Source organism: Myotis daubentonii, chromosome 10, assembly GCF_963259705.1.
Source record: "Myotis daubentonii chromosome 10, mMyoDau2.1, whole genome shotgun sequence".
In the NCBI taxonomy this organism is placed as follows: Eukaryota; Metazoa; Chordata; class Mammalia; order Chiroptera; family Vespertilionidae; genus Myotis; species Myotis daubentonii.
Genome location: NC_081849.1, coordinates 67,485,902 through 67,505,337, shown reverse-complemented (window position 1 = coordinate 67,505,337; position 19,436 = coordinate 67,485,902). Strand labels below are relative to the sequence as shown.

The window sequence follows — 19,436 nt, the reverse complement described above, 5'->3', positions numbered from 1 at the left end:
GCGCAGCGGGGGAGGGGAGTGCTGTCTACAGAAGGTGTGGGGATTTAAGTGTCAGGTGCCCATAAGTGCTCATTATGAAGGTGACAGAATGTCTCACTTTTGACAGATGGCAAATCATTGGGGAACCTTTCAGGAATGATCCCTGCTAGGCTCTGACTTTCTGGAGGAAGTTAAAATTTTGTTATGAAAGAGGTAAAGGCAGCAGCCACTGAAGCGACTCAACATTCATTCTCATCATGAAGGACTTCCTAGGGCATGGTTAGTGTTCTCTGAGTGCTGTCTCTAGGCTCAGGGCCAATCACACGCAACAGTAACACTCTCCTTTATGGCCTCAAAAACCAGCATCCCTCTATCTAAAGAGACCTGCACTTCAGGTCATTTGAAAGCATTTGCAGCCTGGCCGGTGTGGCTCAGTGGTTGAGCATGCCCCAGGAGGTCACTGGTTCGATTTCTGGTCAGGGCACATGCCCAGGTTGTGGGCTCAATCCCCAGCAGGGGCTGTGCAGGAGGCAGCTGATCAATGTTGATGCTTCTCTCTCATCAATGTTTCTATCTCTCTTTCCCTCTCCCTCCCTCTTTAGCTAAAATCAATGAAAACATATTTTAAAAAGAAAGCATTTCCAAACAGAACGGAACCCTGTCATAATGTAGTTGACTTGTAGATACCTCATCTAAACTACAGCTGCAACTAGTCTCATCAAATACAACAGCCAGTTGGCACAAAATTGAAATTTATCAAAGAATAGAATGTAGATAACAGTTTTCCCAAGAAGACCAAGGTATCCTGTGTGCACAGCTGAATTTGCCTTAATCCTGTCCATTATTAGTAAGAATCGGTGGGCCCTGCCTCTTTGTTCAATTGCTTCTCTCGACCTATAAAAGCTCATAGTCTAGTTCAGTGGTCTTTAAACCAGAGCGTGCCCAGGACTATGTGAAGACCTTACAAAAACACGATTTCTGAACTCTACCCCTAGGCTTTCCTATTCAAAGTGTCTGGGTTGGGGATCAAAAATCTGTCCTATTAAGTTCTCAGGTGATGTGGATGCTGCTGCTTGGGGTCACTTTCACTGCTTTCCACCTAACATTGGAAATTATAATAATTAAATTATAGCATGATGGTCAATAATATTGGCAATATGAACTATGAATATAACTGTTTTATGAACAGGTCCTGTGAACAGCTGAATTATAGTAGAATGCCATTTCTGCGTGTTTTAATTAAATCCCCCAAGTCAGAATTTGTTGATATAATTTGCTCACTCCTTCATGACATTTTAAGAACCTGTATTTCTCTCAAGGCTCCCAAAAACATTGCAGCACTGGGGCTCAACCAATGACAAGATCCCAGGATCCATGTCATTATTAAAAACCATCCTCACTGTACTTCTGTCATGAGAGACGTGGCCGTAAAATACGGGATTGAAGCAACACTGATTCTGCCACCTACCTCAGGTAGTCTTTCACAGTCATCTGAACCATTCCTTGTTCATGCGAGAAAACTGCAACAAAAAAGGGGGGAGATGAACTTAATTTCCTTTCATCTCATGGAAGATTTTCTCATCCTCAAAGGAACCAATGTGTGACTGATTGCCATGTCTGAGATTGTATGGGCATGAGATACAAGGCGTCTCTGTAGTGAACAAGACAGAACGTAATTAATGGCTAAATGGTGTGACAGGCACTTGAAGATGTGTACTTGCTCAGTGAAAGCGAAGTCAGTGGCACGTGAAGTAGTCAGCAGTGACTACCTGGAAAGAAGCAGTACTTGTCTCGAGTTTTTAAGAATAAGGAGAAATGACCCAGCTGGTGTGGTTCAGTGGGTGAGTGTCAACCTAGGAACCAGGAGATCAAAGTTCTATTTCCGGTTGGGGCACATGCCCAGGATTTGGGCTCAGTCCCCAGTAGGGGGCATGCAGGAGGCAGTCAATTGATGTTTTTATCTCTCTCTTCCTCTCTGTAATCAATAAAAAAGTATTTTTTTAAAAGGAAAAAATATAAAGAAAAAAAAAGGGGGGGCAGGGAGAATCACCCGCTCATTAAAAAAAACAAAATAGGAGAATTCGATTGTTTGAAAAGAGGTGTTGCTGTGAAAGAAGAGCGTCTGGAGCAAGGGCACAGCTCAGTGACAGGGCTGGTCGGGTTAGACCAAATGGCATTTTGGAATACAGAGCTACGACGTAAAGAGGAGGTGAGAGAAGAGATAAAATAAATGTCTGCCCTAAGAAGCAAATGGAACTCTGTCAGCACAAGAATCATATGGGGTGAAGAATATAAATCTATGATAAAGGTTTAAAAATAGAGTAGGGATGTATATGGCCACTGTGCTACCCACTCCAGCTCCCGCTCCTGTAGCAGACATCACCAGTCAATCACATCACTTTCTCATAGAGCCTAGGTAGGCTCTTAAATTCACCAGGAAAGCCACAACTGATCAAATGAGATGAAGCTTATTTGATGTCCTTTGTTTGCAATAAATTTTATGAGTGGGTTTTGAGAAAAACAGTGATTTCGGGGTACATACCTGAACTTTTAGAAATTGCTAAATTTAAAGAGAATATGTAACTGCTCATAAAACATCCTGGGGAGCCACTGCCAAGGATGGCATGTTGAGGCAAGTGATCATTATTATGATACAACTATGACATTTTTCAGATGTCCTATGTGACATCTGGTGACAGATATAAGTCAAAATATCTGATTCAAACCTATGTACCAAGTTAAGAACGAACTTAGAATCGAAACTCCAGTCTTTTTTGCCCATTACATCAGTGGCTTTGAAACTTTGGGTTTTAGCAGAGATTCTTCTGCAAGATTCTAAGAAAGGGTGTCCCAAAATTCACCCAAGAAGTAATTTTGATAGAAAACACAGGTTTATAATTAAAAATTGTAAAGTTTTATTGACTCATATGTATACAGTATAGGGTTATGTATGTAATAGCATATCAGGTAAATGGCCTCTACGACTTTGCTGGCACACACGCACTCTTTTGTTATTGCCTGAGCAGCCGCATTTTCGAAGAAGACTGGTCCGATGATGCCTCCAGCCCCAAATCCGCACCAAACAGTGACACGTTGTGGATGCATTTGTTTCTCAGCAATCACTCGTGGATTTTCTGAACCCCAAATGCGACCATTTTGTCGATTAACCAAGCCATCAAGATGAAAATGAGCCTCCTTGAAATTCAGCCACATTTATGCAAAACGGTCATGGAAAATTTCAACTAAAGAGTGCGTATTTGCTAGCAAAGCTGTGGAGGCCATTTACCCGATGTGCTATTCCATACTAACCCTATACTATATACTTTATGAATCAATAAAAAATTTACAATTTTTCATTATAAACCTGTGTTTTCTGTCAAAATTACTTCTTGCGTGAATTTTGGGACACTCTTTAGTTTACAAGGGTCAAAGGGAGCTGTCCTGACGGAGTTGTCCATCCACTTTTTCTGGGTCCTGTGAGGCACCTCCAAGACCCAGAGTTTGAGAAACACCATTGTTCAGTGCCAAGTCTCTCACCTCGGCAGGCACTGCTAATCCACTGCAGCGCTCACTCCCTGAACTCAACTCACTCTCAGAGCTTCTCAGACCATAAAGCCATTACCCACTGATTGAAGTTGTCACACGAGAGAAAGCCTATTTGCCACTTTATTAACCACGTCATAGATGCAAGCGCAGTCTAATTTTTGACAGTCATATTGTAATGACTTGATGCCATAATAAATTAGAGACATTGCCCAAAATGGAAGGTAAAATAAATATTTGTCTATTTTAAGCAATTTTTTTTTCTATTTCTCCCTGGCTCCATTCCCGCCACGACCACCTCCACCTACTGCTGTGCAGGGAACTCCCGAAGGCAAGCTCCCTGTGAGCCTGGCTAGCTCGTCCACAGAACTCTGGAGTTTCTGAGTGCCTCTTCTCCCCTAAGCCATTCCGTGGTTCTGCGGGTCCTGCTAGGACGCCGCTCTCTCCCGGCCTCGGCTTTCCCAGTTGCCTGCCATTGCTCTGGATTTCCTTGGACATGCGAATGGATGTGTGATCCAGGCCAGGCTGGCGCTGTGGCCACAGTGAATAGCTCAGACTGTCAGAGAGGAAATGACCATTTTTAGATACTGATGAGAAGAGTTCGCTCAGCCTTGCTGCAATTTCCAACACCCTGGCCCCACAGGAAATCCAGCCATTCAGAGAAATGGGCAGCCCTGCACCCCGGGCATCTTCATGAGATTCTCAAGCCACACTCCGTGGACCACACCCCACAGCCCTGCCATCCATCTTCAGAAGCAATCTGCTTGCCGGGAAACCAAGGGGAGCCCCGAAGAGGAAAAGGAGCCCCGAAAGTCAACATGTTTTCCAGGAAATGTGCAAAGTGGAGCCAACTGGGTCACAAGGGGGGTTAGTTTTCTGATCTGACGACGCATATTGAAAGCCTTACCCAATTTTAATACCCGTTGGAGAAAGGGCCTTCTCTCCTTCCACCTTACAGCTCCCCATAAGGCCCAGCCATCACTGACCCAGAGGGGCAGTTGGGGTGTCTGAACCCCTCACCTGAACCCCGTCCTCACTGATGCACAGATACAGCTTTTATATCTCTTGTGAGATTCCTTATCCACTGTCTTCTTGATCTTATTTGAAATGACACAAATGTCTCTCTCCATCTAATTCACATACATCAGCCCTCTGCTGCCAGGCTTAGATTTTGGAGAAAACCAAGCCAGAGAAAAATCAATATGATTTTTAAAAATAAATTCACAAACTAAGCCTGTTTTAAAAATTATAATAAAATTGTTAAAAATGAGTTTGGTTCATCAATCCATTTCCTTTTGCATTTCCGGGCTCCCTGGGTCCTGGGAAGCAGCAACCAATCTTTCCAACACTTCCGCCTGGTAGTTGAGAGTCTTGGAGAGAGAAGTGTGGAGTTCTTATTCCTTGTCTTTCGGGGTATTTAGTTATGGTGGTGGTTGTTTTATTTTTGTTTTTGTCTACTTTGCCAATGTGTAAGATAAACTTTCTGGAGCCTGAGGATGGTCTCATCAGGGCCAGGTTGCCTGTTTTCAATAATGAACCTGAACCTGAACCTGAACCTGAACCTGAACCGAGAGGCATAAGCAGGAAGCCAAGGTCTCACTGGCATGGGATTCCTAGAATTGCCTGAAAACTCAGGCAATCCAGCAACTGTGGCCCAGGCCTCCTCAGGGCAGCGGTCTGTTGGCAGCCATGTGCTCTGTGATTCTCTACTTTCTGTTCTGCCTGCTTGGTCCAATAGTGGTTACCTGCCCGGCTCCGGGAAGCATTTGAATCTGTCACAGCAAGAATTTGACACCCAAGGAATGCCAGGTGGAGCAAACCAACCGCTCCTGTTGCCCCGGACTTTCTCAAGCTTCTGCAGGCACCAGGCTCGCCCAGGGAGAAGATGGGACCCTTACGGCTGTGTCTGTATTCACCACAAAGCCCTGCTGGTGAGGGCCTCCTTCATTCTCACTCATTTCTCTAGTTGCTGAGTTTTAATATTTTCTCTAATATTTTCCCCTTCCAAGATACCCTTTAGAAAGACAAGATTTGACTTTCTAAATGCATTGGAGAATAAATATTGAAAAAAAATATTAAGGTCCTACTATTCCCAAGTTTCGTAAGGGTTGATTTGGAGGAGAATTAAAGCAAGAAAAAACATGCCCTGCCCTACTCAGTGTGTCCCACTGCATGGGTTAAGATCCAGTTCTTATTCCTTCTTGGAGACCTGATTCTCCAGCCACCCTGCCCACTGCTAGGTGGACTCCTGCCATCTGAAGCAGCAGACACCACGCTTAACCCTGCAGAGTGTATGGCTGGGGAAGATGGAGTGAGAGATGCAGAAGGCACTAATTAGCACCTCCATTGGCTTAGAAAGCATTTTTTATTTTGGTTTTCCTAAGCATTTCTGACTGATTCATGGAAGACATTTGGTTCTTTGGAATATCGTCCAATAGACTAATCAAATTACATTTTCACAGGGCTCTAAAATAATAGCAATCTGCAGCTTTCTGCACACTTAACTCCTGCATGACCAAGACCCTTAGAAGAGGCAGCCAGCAGGGTTTGTCTCATTTGATGAATTATTAATCTGTATCCTTACAAAACAAGAGTCTCTTCATTCTCCCTGACACTCATGCTCAAAACCTTAAAGCCGGTTGTAATGATTGGGCTCTTCTTCACCCCATACCTGTTTATTCTGCTGGTGATGCTGACCCATCCTCTCTACTCCATTGCTGACACCCACCCCAAGTGGAGGTCACAATCGCTTCATCCTGAGGTGTGTACCTTCCTCCCATTGCCAGGATACACACTACAATCTGTCGCTGCCCTTCTCAGAAACCATTCATAGCTCACTGCAATTGAGAAGGCCAATGTGTACCAGGCCTGCTGCAATACCCTGGTGCGGCACCTATGGCATCTGTCACTTGTGACTCAGGATCCTCTACTCAGGTGAACAAAGGTAGGGCTTTAAAATCGACTGAACACAGCCTGTCCTTTGACTGGAACCTGAGATGACACTTCTTTGCCACCCCTCTCCTAAGACATCAAGTGGGATCCCCTCTTTCTGGATATTAAGGCATTTATAACCTGAAATACCCTATTTAACAGGAACCTTTCTACCTTTACTTCTCAGCCTGAAACCAGTTCCTAGTCTGACCACCTTTTGTATGCATTCCTGTACATATTTAACTTTCTTCTCATTCTATGACTTTGCCCAAGCTTCCTTTGTTTCCACCAACTGACACTGTCTTGCTTTGCCTCTTTGTTTTTCCCCCAAATCGCATCTCTCTTTGATTGACTAGCTTACGTCTCACCTCTCCTTTGAATATTTCCCAATCTGACTACATCATCTTCATCATGGGCCAGTTGTACTAAGATCCTTTGGTTGATTAGCCCTGGAGAAATCAGGAGTGTTAGAAGGGGATTCCTGCCTCAGGGGGCATCTACAATTTTGTTAGTGAGGCCGATCATAGCCCTAATAATTTGAGGCAGCACAGACCATGTGCCATGTGAATAGAATCCATAGTGGATATGACTGATGAGTCTAGAAAACTGATGAGTCTCTTAGTGCATGTCAGGAAGGGCCTTGTCAAGAATATGGAACTTGAGTCAGGACTCAAAAGAAGGGCAAGGGGGGAACAGAACAGGAAAGATGTTAATACAGGAGGAATTGGATGACTAAAGAAAAAGAACTAGTGATGGAATGAGAGCAGGCAAGACTAGAAAATCTTTTATAACATTGGTATAGGTTACATTCAGATTATGATGGCCCTGGAAAGTCTGAGTGACATTCTTGAGAGCAGGAACCATATAGATTCTACATCTTTGTTCTCACGGCCTGGCACAGTTCTTTGCTCTGAATGCTTTCTTTTGATAAGCATTAAGGGAACATCTATTATGCTTAATTGGATTTACTTGGACCTTTTCTTATAATAGAGACCATAAAATTTAGAATTTGATTCTGTAAGTGCTTATTGTTTAATCAATTCCTTCTGGAAAGAGATGAGTTTACTCACCAGGGACTTCCTTGGGTATTGGAGAAGAAATATCTGAATAGTAAAAAGGACAGATGAATTAACCACCCAAAAAATAATCCACGGCACCCAGCAGGTCTTCGACAGACACTATCTCTGTGCTGTGGGAGTTAGTGCTCGTGCTTCCACTCACAGTTATGCTCAGTTGTTGAACAAGTACACCTGGTATAACCCTAACACATGCATTTGGTGTATGCATCTGTCCTTGTAGCATCATGACAATGCACTCTCAGAGTGAGGGCTGATGTTGAATTTGTTTTCTAGTGGTGGGGATGGGTTTGCCCTCTCTCTAGGTCCTCTCTCCAGCCTTTCTAATGTACAGCTTTAATCTGGAATCCCAGGTTAAGAATGAGTCATCAGCCTGAGAAGAGGGACCTTACCATCTAGGACTATGGTCCATTTAGCATCACGTTCACTCCAAGGACCATCTGAATGTCCTAGGTGTTTGTGGGTATATAGGAAGGCCTGTGGATCCTCTCTAGGCCCAAACTGAGAATCAAATTTGTTCACTTGTGCAGTTGGTGACCACTAAGAGGAGTTAACCTGCACTTGGAGCCCTGCTTCTCGGAGAAGAAAAGGAATAAGAAGTTGAAGGATGCCCATGTGGCTCTTTCCTGTAAGTCATCCATGTGCCCTGAGCCTATGATGTCTTGGAGATACTTAAAGACAAGAGTCAGACCACTCAGTTAAGATGCCCTAATATTTGTCACAAGACAGGGCAGCCTGGTGAGAGACCATCATTTGTGAAGTGCTTTTGTGAGACTCAAGATGCAAGCATCACTGGCGGCTAAAGAAGGATCAAGGGAAGGTATCTGTCAGAAAGGAGAACCCCAAGCAATTTCTATCAGTTAGTGAGCTTGGGTAAGCAACGTTTCAGTGGCAGAGACCTCAAAGCCCCAAGAGAAGAGGCCCCGGAGGTCCAGACTTTACAGACTGCCTCAGGGGACGGCGCCACACCCACCTCAGGACATCTCGGGCCACTGGATCATTCCCACCAGCTAACACAGCTCCTGAAATAGCTCCTAGTCTCAGAAAAGAATATTCCCTTTGTCTCCACCTTTCCTTCCAGCTGTCCTTTTAATTAGATGCTCCCTTTTACTTTCCAAAGAAGTATATGGAGAAGTATTTGGTAAACACTTCTTGCCACATGAAGTCCAATAAATGCAAATGGTCCCTCCTGGAGTCCCACGGGACTGCTCCCTATGGGAGGTACTGGGTGGCCTGGAAGATGGGCAGGCACCTGGATCTTGTTGCTACTTCAGTGAATCAAGTCCCAGACATGGTCATGGAGGGAAACCAGCCTCAGAACGATTCCCACTTGTAGTGGGTATCACCCCGATTTTATTCCTGTATTGGAGATTTCATTTCAGAATGTGTCCTTTACTTGGAAATAGGGGCTTTGAGGGTGTAACTAGTAAAGGGGAGGTCATGGTGGATTAGGGTGGGCCCCGAATCCTACATCCAAAGACTGGGGTCCTTAAAAGAAGAGAAGACCCACAGGGAAAAGACAGACACGTGAACGCGGGCCAGAGAATGGGGTGATGCAGTCACAGCCAAGGAATGCCCAGGGTGGACAGGAGCCACATGAAGACAGAAAGGGGCTGGAAGGAGCTCTTCCCTGAACCTCCAGGGAGAGCATGACCTTGATGACACCGTGATTTCAGACTTCCAGCCTTCAGAACCAGGAGAGAATAAATCTCCTTTCAAGCCACCAAGTTTGCGGTAATGGTTATGGCTGCCCTAGGAACTAGTGCGCCTCTCAGCATCATACGGGGGTTGTGAGAGTTTTCACAGGCTTCTCCCTCCATAGTGGCTACTTTTCTGGCTCTTCAGTTCCTTTTCATTTCACCACAGGTTTCTCCCTGCCACACTCAGCACGACCCTCAGGTCCCCCGTTTCTGGGACTGTTCCGGCTTCCACACCCCCCAGTGCAGCTCCTGGCTTCCCTGAATTCAGTGTGTGTCCATCTCACCAGGGCCAGTGCCTGCACAGAGAGGCTAACGGAGTGGCTAACAGAGTGCCGGACCTCAAGCGTCCCCACCTGCCACTAACCAGCTGGGACCAGAAATCATGTACTTGACCACTTCATGCCCCAGATCCTTCACCTGTAAATCACAAATGAACACCAGCCGGGCGACCGCACAGGTCACTGAGTAGAAAATGTGATAGATGAGAAAGGCCTCATAAACACGAAGGCTCAATTAAACCTGCAGGGAGCTAGTCCATTATTATTAGAAACCTCGCTGAAGATGAAGGACCTGGCAAATTGAAACTGCATTTCTGTTCTCACAACCCTTCCAATATCCCTCCTCTCCTCCAGGTCTTCTCCTCATGTCTGAGCCCTTTCAGGTCACTGACTTGATTCAGAGGAGGAATGGCCATGAAGTGAGTTTAATTTTGGGGAAGTGACGTTTTTAATACAGTGATTGACAACCCCAGAACTGGTGCCAGGCATCCCGCCATGACCTGAGAAGATGAAACGTCGGGGGATGTGAAATGCTGGCTGTATTTCTTAAGTTCTTGCCTTTCCTTGAGTCTGACCTATGATGAACAGAGGTACTTAATTTCAATTTATTGGCAAACATCTCCAGAGATTTTTTCCATCATGGAATATATATCTATATATCTTAGTTGCCCTGGCTGGGTAGCTCAGCTAGTTAAGCATCATCCCAATAGGCCAGCGGTTCTCAACCTGTGGGTCGTGACCCCTTTGGCGGTTGAACGACCCTTTCACAGGGGTCGCCTAAGACCATCCTGCATATCAGATATTTACATTATGATTCATAACAGTAGCAAAATTACAGTTATGAAGTAGCAACGAAAATAATTTTATGGTTGGGGTCACAACATGAGGAACTGTATTTAATCATCCAGAAGGTTGAGAACCACTGCAATAGGCCAAGGTTGTGGGTTTGACCCCAGTCAGGTAACATACAAGAAGCAACCAGTGAATGCAGATATAAGTGGAATAACAAACTGATGTTGTGCTCTCTCACTCTCTCCTTCACTTTCTCTTCCTCGCTCTTAAAAATAAATCCATTAAAAAAATAAACTTGGCAAAGAAGAAAATTTCAATGAATTTATCTAGCTTTTCAATTTTAAAAAAACAATCCAAATTTAAACTGGTTTGTAGCCAACCATCATCTTAAGTTAAAAGGCAGTGAAAAAACTGAACTAATTAAAACCAGCCAAGTAAGGAACAATTTGACTAAAAATTGTTTCCTCTAATCATTAAACTCCTAATTTATGCCATTTTACATACATTATTTATGGCATTTCATCAATTTAAAAACACACTTTTTTTTCACATTCTAACATGCATATACAGTCAGTACTGCAATTCATTTATAATTGCCAGGGATTATTGTTTTACTTTCCATTGAGTGGAACTTAAAGTGTGAGTGCATTTTACGATCAAGGGGTCTTCAATTCTATGAAATACAGTATTTCGTTTACTGAAGATGGAAACTGTGCGACTTGTAATTAAACTTCTTTTTCTTTTTATAATGCTCATGTCAAACCTCTGCGTAACAAGGGTGCTACATGTTCTGCCTCAGAAATACATGCTTGCATCGTTTGCTAGAGATTACAGTCATTTGTTTTTTTGAGAACAAATGCATCATATTGAGACCAAAGAAGAGAAAGAAACTAGATTTAGAAAAGAAAAATACAATAGACAGTGAGGAGAAATGAAACAATTTCATTTCCATAATTACATTCTTGCAAAACATCTTCATAGAACCCGGTGAATTTCGGCTAGAACTTGAGCTAATGTGATGGCAAGAGTCCTGGTTTCCAGCCCCCACCTGCTGCTGGGTAATCCCCTGGCGTTCCTGAGCCTCAGTCCCGAATATTAAACAAAGTGACGACACCGGATGGTTGTTGAAATCAGTTCTATTTCTAGGAACCTCTGATAATTCCCATTTAAGAAGACATGCCAATACAGCTCCTACTGGGGTTCGCAAAGCCTGACTGCTGCTGGGGCCTCTTGTCTTACCTGTGTGGTCGGTGACTTGCTGAAAGTTTTCATCTACAGAGACACTGTAAGAAACAAAAGTATTGTGAATCAAACAGTGTGTGTAAATAAGTTAGACCAAATTGCTCTGTAATTAAATAGATGAGAGCAAATGCAGAGCTAGGCTTTATTACCAGAGGACGTTCGGGAAGCCATGAGAAGCCAGGGGCCGAAGGAGTACCCTGTTTTGTACTTTTAAACTGATACATAACTTGTGCAATAATAGAGTAACCTATCAAGCACGCAGATAAGATGAAAATCCCTACAGGTCACTCCTCACGCCAGCAGGGTTACTCATTGCTTTCCTCGATCTTTGTGGGAGAAATGTACAAGGGCACAAGCACACACTTACAAGGACCCAGAGTCCAGCCACAGCTGAATACGTTCTTGTTTGGAACCGTCTACAAATGAGAAAGAAACAGTCAGAGCACAGCCAGTTAAAAAGACTCTATTTCATCATTCAGCCACCACCCCGTAGCCCCATTTCCTACATATTTAGGTCCATGTTTCTATAAGCATATTCATGTTTTCTGTAATCATCCTTTCCTGGAAATGAAGGATGAACTTGCCAAAAGACTGCAACTTAAAAAAATAAAACCCAAAACATAAAAGGGGAGAAAAAGAAACCACCAAGAGCAAGAGATGTTGGAATTGTGCTGTAATTACCTGGCATGAATGCAGAGGGTGAACAAGCACATGAGACTTTTGTCTTTCTCTTGTTGGATGGAAATCACCCGGGAGCCCCTCCGATTGAATCGGGACATTTACCTAAGGCAGCTAGCCAGGGATGTTTATTTGCAAGGCGTTCTCTGCCAGGTTAGAAACCAAATTTGCATTCATTCCAGGGACAAATTGCAGTAGAATCCCAGGATTGCCAAAGGCACCCTGCGTTAAAAAGGCACCAGCCTTTTAAGGTGTATCTTTATCGCAGCACAACAAAGGGTCACCAGGCAGAAAGGAGAGGATGCAAAGGCAGCGTTTCCTATTACGGGCTCCAGGCTACTCTAAGCTGCTTTCTTGGACTTGAAACCGTCAGAGAGGTAGCTGAATTACCCCCTCACAAGGTGTCTGGTGAACCAAAAAGGCCAGTGGGACAGGGAGGTGTTTATTCTTCAGTTGAGGTAGTGTGAACGGTGGTGAACAAAGAAGAAAAACCAGCCTGGCCGGCGTGGCTCAGTGGTTGAGCATCAACCTATGAACCAGGAGGTCATGGTTCGATTCCCAGTCAGGGCACAGGCCGGCTCGATCCCCAGTGGGGGTGTGTGCAGGAGGCAGCCTATCGATGATTCTCTCTCATCATTGATGTTTCGATCTTTCTCTTCCTCTCCCTTCTTCTCTGAAATCAATAAAAATATTTAAAAAAGAAAAACCATCAGTTACATTATAGTGGAGGCAGAAGTGTTTCCTTCCTTATTACTCTTTAAGCTGTTAAATGATTATTAATGCCTCATGTAAAACCCAGCAAATAAAAGCCTTTGGTTAAAATAAAGCCTCATGTCTCTGACACAGACTCCACACAGCTCTGGTGTTCTGGGGGGCTTAGTATGGGGGTACATTGGACTGGGAAGGAAGCCGAGTTCATTCTTTAGTTGGACTGTTTCCATCAAGGTCTTTGAGTGTCTGTAGGGGACGTCAGAAGTGCCCATTTCACAGAAGTTTCTGGCATCATGCCAGGAATGCTGGTATCTTCAAAGCCAAGTCCATGCTCTGAAATTATTTGCCCCAGCCCAAAGCCCCCACATCCCTCACCACCCACAGAAGGGCGGTTTCAGACACCCCGAGGGCCCATCCTCACCTAGCGCGGGCGTGGGGCGACTCTGGCCTTCCTCCTCAGAGCCTGGGGGCGGCTGCTCTTCCAGGGGGGCCCAGGCCCTCTTGGTGGACCGCAGGATGCCCCTCCGGCTCCTCTCCTGGCCTCCTCGAGGGCTGTCAGATCCATGTGGCTTCTCCACCATCATCATTTGGCACACTGATCTCAAAGCAACACAAACCAGACACAATGGGTCAGCTTTGGGGCTTGGCTCAAGGAGAGGGCAAAGACCAAGATGCTCACAGTCCACGAGTAGATCCAGGTCACGATCTTTGGTAGCTTGGATCACCCACGAGCCAAGTTCTCTGTTTCAATGCAGAGAAATGGTCCCCTCTCAGTGAAGAGGCAGCTGGAGACCAGGGACTAATGTGGCCTCACCCATCACCAGGCCACATCCACACCCGGGTGGATTCAAGCTGGCTGTCAGGGATGTGGTCAGTGAGCAAAGTTGGCCAAGTGGCTACACCCAGCCACGGAGGAAGCTTAAAAGCACTGATTAACATAATAGGCAGCCTTCAAATCTATCCAACTGTTACACCTTTCATAAATATTTCTAAAGCCCTAGCTGGTTCGGCTCAGTGGATAGAGCATTGACCTGTGGACCAAAGGGTCCTAGGTTCGATTCTGGTCAAGGGCACCTACCTTGGTTGCTGGCTCCTGGCCCGTGCCCTGGTTGGGGCTCCTGCAACAGGCAACCAATCGATGTGTTTCTCTCACATTGATATTTCTATCTTTCCCTCTCTAAAAATTAATGGGAAAATATCCTCAAGTAAGAATTAACAAAAAAAAGAAGGCCTGAAATATTAAAAAATAAATGAAGACTTTGGCAACAGATCAGCCTGGCCAAAGGGGAGGGTTGGGGGGCAGGAGGGAGGGTGGTAAGAGATCAACCGAAGGACTTGTATGCATGCATATAAGCATAACCAATGGACATAAGACACTGGGGGGTAGGGGAGGCCAGGGGATTTTCAAGGGTGGGGGGAAAAAAAAGGACACATATGTAATACCCTTTGTAATACTTTAAGCAATAAAAAAAGAAAGAAAGAAAGAAAGCCATCATAAGAATAGTTTACAACACCAAAAATAAAATAAAATAAAATAAAAAATATATAACCCCTCTTCATTCCCTTAATTTTTAATGGAGGATAAATGGTACTGAATGTTAATAACTGTTAACCTCAGTGCAGTGCTTCTTATGTGCTAGATTCCATGCTGAGTTCTCTGCATATATTATTTAACCTAATTGTTAATGAAGGAATTTGTCACAATTTTATAGTAATTTGAAGAACAGAGAGGTTAAGTTGCAAATCAAAAGCCACACAGGCACCAGGATTCAAATCCAGGCCTTGAACTCCAAGCACGTTCCCATGACTCTGAAGCTGTACTATCTACTCTAACGGGTGTTTGGGACAATTCGAATACTGGTAAATATATTATGCACATGGCACAAGAAAGGTAGGCTGCCCCAATTACTTAATTTGACATTTATGAGGCTCGAACAGCAAGAGAAGGAGACAGAAGCTTAGAGCAGCTGTGGAAATTGTTTAAACTCCCAAGACTATTGGCATGTTGAGAAGAACAATGCCTCCCTCTAACCCACTGATGTGTCTGTAGTACATACATGGCTGAATTCTCAGCACATAGTAGGTGCTAAGTAAATATGTACAAAATCAAATAGCAAAGCTAGGGTTCAAAACCACTCTTTCTGACTAAATCCTTGCATGTCATCTACTTGAATTTGCATTAGATTATTCTTTAAGCTTAGAGAAATGACCAAGTAGTCAAATACCCACTTTAGCAGCGTGTCTTGCATCCCTAAACTTAGGCATAACTCCTGATCACATGACTTGCAGACCACCATTTCTAATCAACGTTTCAACAAGGCATGCCATTCAGGTTTATTGTAAGCATCTGAATATTCTAAGTATAGGTGAGCATTCTAGGTGCAACTGGCGCTAAGAGTCTCCTTATATGCTTCATCTATTAAAATTCTATCATTCCTTGGGAGTATAAATATACCATTATTGTTGCAATAATAAATTACTGCAAAAATTAATGACAATTGTGATGACTATTCATTTTGTGTAAAAATAGCAGTCATAGGAAATTTCAATTAGTTAAAAATTTGGGCAACAGGTGGACAGTTAATATATATACTAGCAGTGAGTATTTTAGTCATCAGAAAGTTAACTAGGAATATACTCTGGGGGAAGGTCCGTGCTTATAAAAATTTCAATGATGATACAGGACAAAACTAACACAGATTAGATTATATTTCTAACCTTTATAGAATTGCTTGGTACACTAGAACTCATAACAGCAGACAAAAAACAACCTTTAGAAACTGCGTTTAATTTTCAATTACTTAATTTTGCATAAGCTTTGGGTCTTTGGAGGAAAGACAGTTCTCTTTGGCAATATCGTGCATCTTGTGCATGTGAATGATAATCAGAGCATCAACTCTGACAGTGCAAATGTCACCAGAAGGAAAACTCCAAAATCACACTAAACAACATTCACAAAATATCAGATTCAATAGAGGATCGGGGTTTGAGTAAAGGTATAATGCATCATGGAAAAATAAAACCCCAGAATAATCTTGCTCTTTCACTAACCTGGGCTGGAAGTCAGCTCCTATGTAGGAAGAGAGATTTGCTCTATAGTGAGAGCAGGAGCTGACAGTCCTCAAATCGCTGCTTCTGGACTATCATGTCAAATTTTAACCTGGCCAGCACTTTTTTTCAAATATAACACTAAAAACCATCAAAGGTTTAGATCAGGGGTCCTCAAACTACGGCCCGCGGGCCACATGCAAATACAAATATTGTATTTGTTCCCATTTTGGTTTTGTACTTCAAAATAAGTTAAGTGCACTGTGCTTAGGAATTTGTTCACAGTTTTGTTTTGTTTTTAAACTATAGTCCGGCCCTCCAACGGTCTGAGGGACAGTGAACTGGCCCCCTGTTTAAAAAGTTTGAGGACCCCTGGTTTAGATACAAGTGCAGCTTTATCGGTGGGTCCCCAGACTTGCATTCCACAGTGGTGGATTTGTTCTCAGCCACTGGGCTTGCACGGCCATGAGGGTAGCTCCCTGCCAGCTCTGGCTTTTAGCAGAAAAAAGCCTGCAGGAAAAGCAGAAATTCTTGTTAAAGGCAAAGGTCAGGGGCCAGTTTGTAAAAAACCTCTTTGTTGCCTCTGACTCAGTGGGTGCCTTCCCACTTGGTAAACAAGTCTGCTTCTGGAAACAGAGTCTCCGATGCTTGGGTGCCCTTCCTCTGGCTTCCATGGCGTGACCCCAGAGCAGCCCTTTGGAAAGGGACACAGAGCAGGTGGCAGCCAGGAACTGCCCACGGGCTGGCAGGGTGGACGTGATGGCACGTGGCCTCTGGTGATCCCTCTGGTTAACCGCTCTGTCCTCAGGACATTTGGAACCAAATGTGAATCCTCATCCTGGACCTTGCCCCCTGTGCAGCCCCTTCTTTCCAGATTATTTCTACCCTGATTACTACATCATTAATCCTTATGCGTATAAAGAACTCCCATTAATGTGTAAAATTTCTTATCATATTTCATTAAAAAGAGAGAATGCAAAACTACATATGCACTAATAACTCAATTTTGTAAAAACAACAAAAACAACAAGCAATGTATTGAAAAGACATAAAAGCAATGTATTAAAACGTTATCAAAGTTTTGAAAATTTAAAAAGAATCAAAATGAGAAAAAATGGCTTTGTCACATTAATTTTACATCGTGTAAGCTTTCACTTGAGTGGACTGAACCAACCACACTCCTTTTCACTGTGAAGCCTTCGGCCCACAGCAAAATCACAGAACTTGGTGCTTTGATACTTAAAGCAGCGATGATGATTCCATTCCTGTCCTCTGGAGCTAACGTTTTGCACCTCTCTGCAAACAGGTTGCCAATGAGGTTGTTCATACTGGAAAATAAGGGCAGTGCTTTCTTTCTTTATCGCCATGTCCCCATAGATTCCAGCACAGCTCTTTGCCCAGGAGGAAGAGTCTGTAACTATTAGTTGGCTGCTTGGTTATTTGGGAGAGAAACATCCAGTTGTCGTAGCCAGTATTCTTGGTTTTTATGTGGTTAAAAGAATAAGTGTTTTCAGGTCAGGTAATTCCAGATTTTAATCTCAGCTCTGCTGCTTCCCTGACATCTCCTTGGGGAAATTTTCAAACATCTCTGATCATCTACTTCTTCATCTCTGTAATGAGTATGAAATAACCATTCCATAGGGTTTTGGGAAAATTTAATGAGAAATGTCTACAAAAGAATCAATGCCCATATTGGTCAATTTTCATTTCCCCCTTTCCCTCTCTTCTCTGTGTTGCCTCCTGTCATTGTAATGCCAGGAACTGTCAAGTAAAGGAGAAGAATCACCAATTAATGCAATAGTTTTTCTCATAGGAGATACATTTGACACTCTTAGTGTTTGGATAACCTGGGTATTTTGAGATCACTTAGTTTAGGTAATTGAGAAGTTGAAATATTTGGAGAATGTGAGAATAAGATATTTCTGCAACCATGAGAACACAGATTTCCCTGAGACGATTAGAGGCTCAAATCAAAGTCTGGAAATTCTATTGACTATCAATTAAATTTCAAGGTGACAATGATAGGCTGAAACTCTAGCCTGGCCACCATTTCTGAAGGACCCCTTGGTCAAGAAGAAAACAGCATAATGGAAGAACATCCCCAAGGTGTTCTGAGTCCACAGGGATCTCAGTACCTTTATGTCCCCACCACAGATCCTCAGTGCTACAGCCTCTGCTCAAGCCTTCATAAAATCTCAAACGCTGTCCACCTTGCCTTGCCCCCTCCATCCTCCATATACAGTGACTTCCTCAGGGGTAGGACGTAACAGAAGTCTGCATAGAGCCATGTGCTCCAGGAAGACCCACCCCCTTCCCCAGTTGTAACACCACTCATAGAAGTTTTAAAAGGAAGCCTCCAGAACCCCTCCTGCTCTTGAAAAGATGATTACTATGAGCCTAATACCATTCATCTCCCTCCATACACTAACTAAACAACCAGTCCTAAGAGACCTGATTCACACTTCTTACCTCAGGAGACCATAGGACTAACCCCATCATGCCCTACAGCCATGCTCATATGGCAGTGAACATTGCCTCAGCTGGTCCAGTCTTCCCCCCTTCCCAGTCTCTTCCAACCCCCGAGCCCTCTGGAATTCACATATTGTCACCTTCCAAATCCCTTTTCTCCTGAGCTCTTCACTGAACATCCTGTTACCTCCTTCCTCTAATTGGAACGCAGGCATCACTTCCTCTGTCACTCTCTCAAGATGTGGCTTTTTCTTTGATTGCCCATTGAATTGGGACCATAGTCTTAGAGATGGTGTAAATTTTGTCCATGTCCATCAGCTGCTTGCAGACATTGTTCCCTTCATTCTCTGAAGCACATACATCAGACTATGTAGGCATCCGCATCTAGGGCATTTGCCTCATTTACTGAAAATTATAAAAACGGTTTTTCTGTTATCTTTCTGGAAGATTTAATTATCCATCTAGATGACCCAACAACATCTAATTTCTCAGTTCAATAATCTGTCCACTTCCAACAATCTTTCCCTCTACTGATTCCCATGGTCAAACTTCATCACTATCAGTGAATGCCTTCCAAAACCCCAATTTCAAGCATCCCTTCTATTTTACTTACAAACTATACTTGGGCACCACCTCACCCCCGCCCCCCATACACACACACACACTGGATCATTCTCCTCAGCTTTCAACATGCTATAATATTTCCCATCTTAAAATAGTGCTCCATTGACCCCCTTAATCTTTAACTCCTACTTTAGTTCTCTATTAAACAGATGGTGATTCCCAAGTTCAGATGTTCAAATCTGGTCCAGAGCTTCAGAACAGGGTCCCTGAGCCCCTTCTGAAGCTTCTGAAGTTATTTGCCATCTCTATAGATGACTATAGACATCTTTAGCTTATACATGCCACACTCAATTCTTTATTCTTTCCTTGACTTCTACTTGAACCCCCTACCCCCAACACCACCATACCTACCCTATGCCAGCATT

At 43.6% G+C, this 19,436-nt stretch overlaps 1 protein-coding gene across 1 annotated transcript in view; it reads right to left on the bottom strand.

The window, feature by feature from the left end:
* Positions 1–19,436, bottom strand: part of ITPRID1 (ITPR interacting domain containing 1) — a 76,365-nt gene that overhangs the window by 43,110 nt on the left and 13,819 nt on the right. The window contains exons 2-5 of the mRNA XM_059712695.1: positions 13,352–13,525; positions 11,909–11,957; positions 11,539–11,582; positions 1,448–1,499 (exon numbers count right to left, since the gene is read on the bottom strand). Coding sequence (XP_059568678.1) covers positions 1,448–1,499; positions 11,539–11,582; positions 11,909–11,957; positions 13,352–13,525 — 319 coding nt within the window. The remainder of the gene's footprint in view (positions 1–1,447; positions 1,500–11,538; positions 11,583–11,908; positions 11,958–13,351; positions 13,526–19,436) is intronic.